Source organism: Myotis davidii, unplaced genomic scaffold, assembly GCF_000327345.1.
Source record: "Myotis davidii unplaced genomic scaffold, ASM32734v1 scaffold566, whole genome shotgun sequence".
Classification (NCBI taxonomy): domain Eukaryota; kingdom Metazoa; phylum Chordata; class Mammalia; order Chiroptera; family Vespertilionidae; genus Myotis; species Myotis davidii.
The window spans coordinates 143001-145538 of NW_006296617.1; the positions used below are offsets into that span (position 1 = coordinate 143001).

Sequence of the window (2538 nt, forward strand, 5' to 3'; positions counted from 1 at the left end):
GATTACGCAGAAGTAAACGAAGTTTTTAGCTGAAGACCTCAGCTTCTGAGGGGGGCAAGGATTTCCATCACCCAGCTGCTTTTAAGAACAAACTCAGCCAAGCCAGTGCGGCTCAGTGGTTAATCATCAAACCAAGAACCAGATCACGGTTAGATTCCTGGTCAGGGCACATGCGCAGGTTGCGAGCTCGATCCCCAGTAAAGGGCGTGCAGGAGGCAGCCGATCAATGATTCTCTCTCATCATGGATGTTTCTACCCCCCGCTCCCTCTCTCTGAAATGAATTTAAAAAACATTTTTAAAAAGATAAACAAATTTTAAAAAATAAACTCACATTTTCAGATAATTCACATCACCAGTTACCTGGCCTAGAAACTTCTAGAAACCCCGCGATCTGCTGGAGATCCTTTCTCATTGGTGGAAGGACATACAGCAAAGAGGAGAGACATCTCAACGGCTTCCTCTTTCGGAAAATGGAAGCTCGAAGGCAGGTCTGACAATAGCGCAACAGGACGTGTGTACTGTTCGGCAGTTTCTCAAATTAAATAGCCCAGGCCGCCGCCTCCGACAAGACTCAGTATTTGAACTGCTAACCTTTATTTCGTAACATTTACACTGACAATTCCTAATCGTGGTATCTACATGGTAACGCGATGAGCTCCAGAGGACCTGACTTTGAAATCAGCTGCTGGAGAGCTGCGGGCTTCCCTCAGCCGCGAGTCCACCCGCCCGTGTTCCGCACACAGAGGAGCAGCTGCGACTGAAACCGCGTTCTTCTGTTCTGCATCTTCACCCAGGGATTTGCAAGGACTTGTCACAAGAAGTTTGTTTTCCAAGTTGAATGATGACATCTAACAACTGTTCACATTCTTTATCACAAGAACTGAAGTCAGAAGAGAGACTCTGAAAACATAAAAGGGCTCAACTCTCTCTGACAGAATATTATTACTGTGGACCACGGCAAAGCACCGACTTGCTATCACACGACTGAGAACGGAGCGGGGCAGAGCACGCGAATTACAAAGCGACATTATAGGCATGCACGGGGCTGAAGTCTCCCACTGCAGTGACGTTTACAGGTGGTATCAGTCACGCGTACAGGAAATGCACTTATATGCAAATAAGTGGCAGAAACAACGAACACGAGACCTGTACAGAAACAAGCTAACACATGAACTCAAGGTCATATTTTGAGTCTCCAATGTGATGGGTTTGGCCGATGACACGCGAGTACCCATTTCTCAGTGGGTTTTTAAATGAAAAAACAGGAGGTTCGGATTACATCTTTGAGCACATCTTGGGCCTCGTCAGGATAGTTTAGAAACCAATGATCTCAGGGAGCCGCTCCCCTCACCCCAGGCCCCCATACACAGGAGACATGCTATTCTGGTCTAGTCAGAGGCCAGAAATTGACAACCAGATTTTTAGACTATTTTCCCTTTTACTACAATGTGAGAAGTGTCTTCAGCCTCAAAAGTGTTGAGTTTGGTGGCGTTAGATGGACTCAGGGCAGGGAAGCCGGGACAGCCCGAGTCCCTCCCTACCAATCACACCCTCCTCCCTGCGGGTTCCTGACAGGGTTTCATCCCAAGGGCCATTTTTACTAACACAAATTAAAACTCAAATACTTCAAGGCCATTCTTTCTCCCCAGCACTAAGTCTTGGGACCTGACCACCTCGGGTCAGATAACTGGAGGATGGAAGTTGAAGGCTGGGAGGAGCAAGGAAGGCGGGTCTGCATCAGAGATCCTGGCTTAACCTACCCGCCATCAAAGCTCAGAGAAGGTGAAGGGAGAGAAGGTGGAGGGAGAACGCCAGGCCCTGTAGAGGTCAGCCGACCACTCAGAAGCAGCAGGGAGGGGGAGAAAGGTCACACATGGACAAGCATAACGGTGACCTTGCCCATGTGTCAAGGTGAATATTCTAGAATCTTCCCAATCTATTGGCTCACCAACCTGGAAGGTGAGCCTACGAGGAGGTGGGAAAGTGGGCCTGGCAGAGAAAAAAGCTTAGGGTTTCAATACCTCCCTCCCTTATTCCTTCCACCTAAGATCTCAGGTACATTTACTTCCAAGAACCGATTTCTCCCCAGTGGGTCAAAAGTCTTGGTTCATTCAGTAACAAGAGAAAGCTTTGGTCCCAACTTGGAAGCTCTTCCTTGGTCTTCTTTCAGCTCCGAGGTCCCATCTCAAAGTTTCCTGGGTTCTGCGGATAAATTACAACAGAGTCAAAGCAGGGAGAGGTGTCAAATGAAATTTTTTTTTTTACTTTCTGGAGCTTTCTAGTCCTTGCCCGCCCCCCCAACCAGGCCTCCAGAACACTCCACCTCAAAGCCACCCACATTTCTAACCCCCTCTCCCCCCCCACCCAACCAGGCCTCCAGAACACTCCACCTCAAAGCCACCCACCCTAACAGACACTATAACCCCAAACCATTCAACTCTTTGGAGGGAGATGGTCAGATGGAGCAGCACAATGACCCGAGAATACCACGGAATACCACGGCGATACTCACCAACAGAAGACAGCTGGGGGGGGGG

The 2538-nt window shown here is 48.8% G+C and overlaps 1 protein-coding gene across 2 annotated transcripts in view; it reads right to left on the reverse strand.

Annotated features, from left to right (window-relative positions):
• Nucleotides 1-572: 572 nt before the first annotated feature.
• Nucleotides 573-2538, reverse strand: part of LOC102771747 (PNMA-like protein 1) — a 3713-nt gene continuing 1747 nt past the window's right edge. For both annotated transcript variants that reach the window (XM_015569319.1, XM_015569318.1), the window contains exon 3: nucleotides 573-2203. In XM_015569319.1, coding sequence (XP_015424805.1) covers nucleotides 2168-2203 — 36 coding nt within the window. In that variant the 3' untranslated portion in view covers nucleotides 573-2167. The remainder of the gene's footprint in view (nucleotides 2204-2538) is intronic.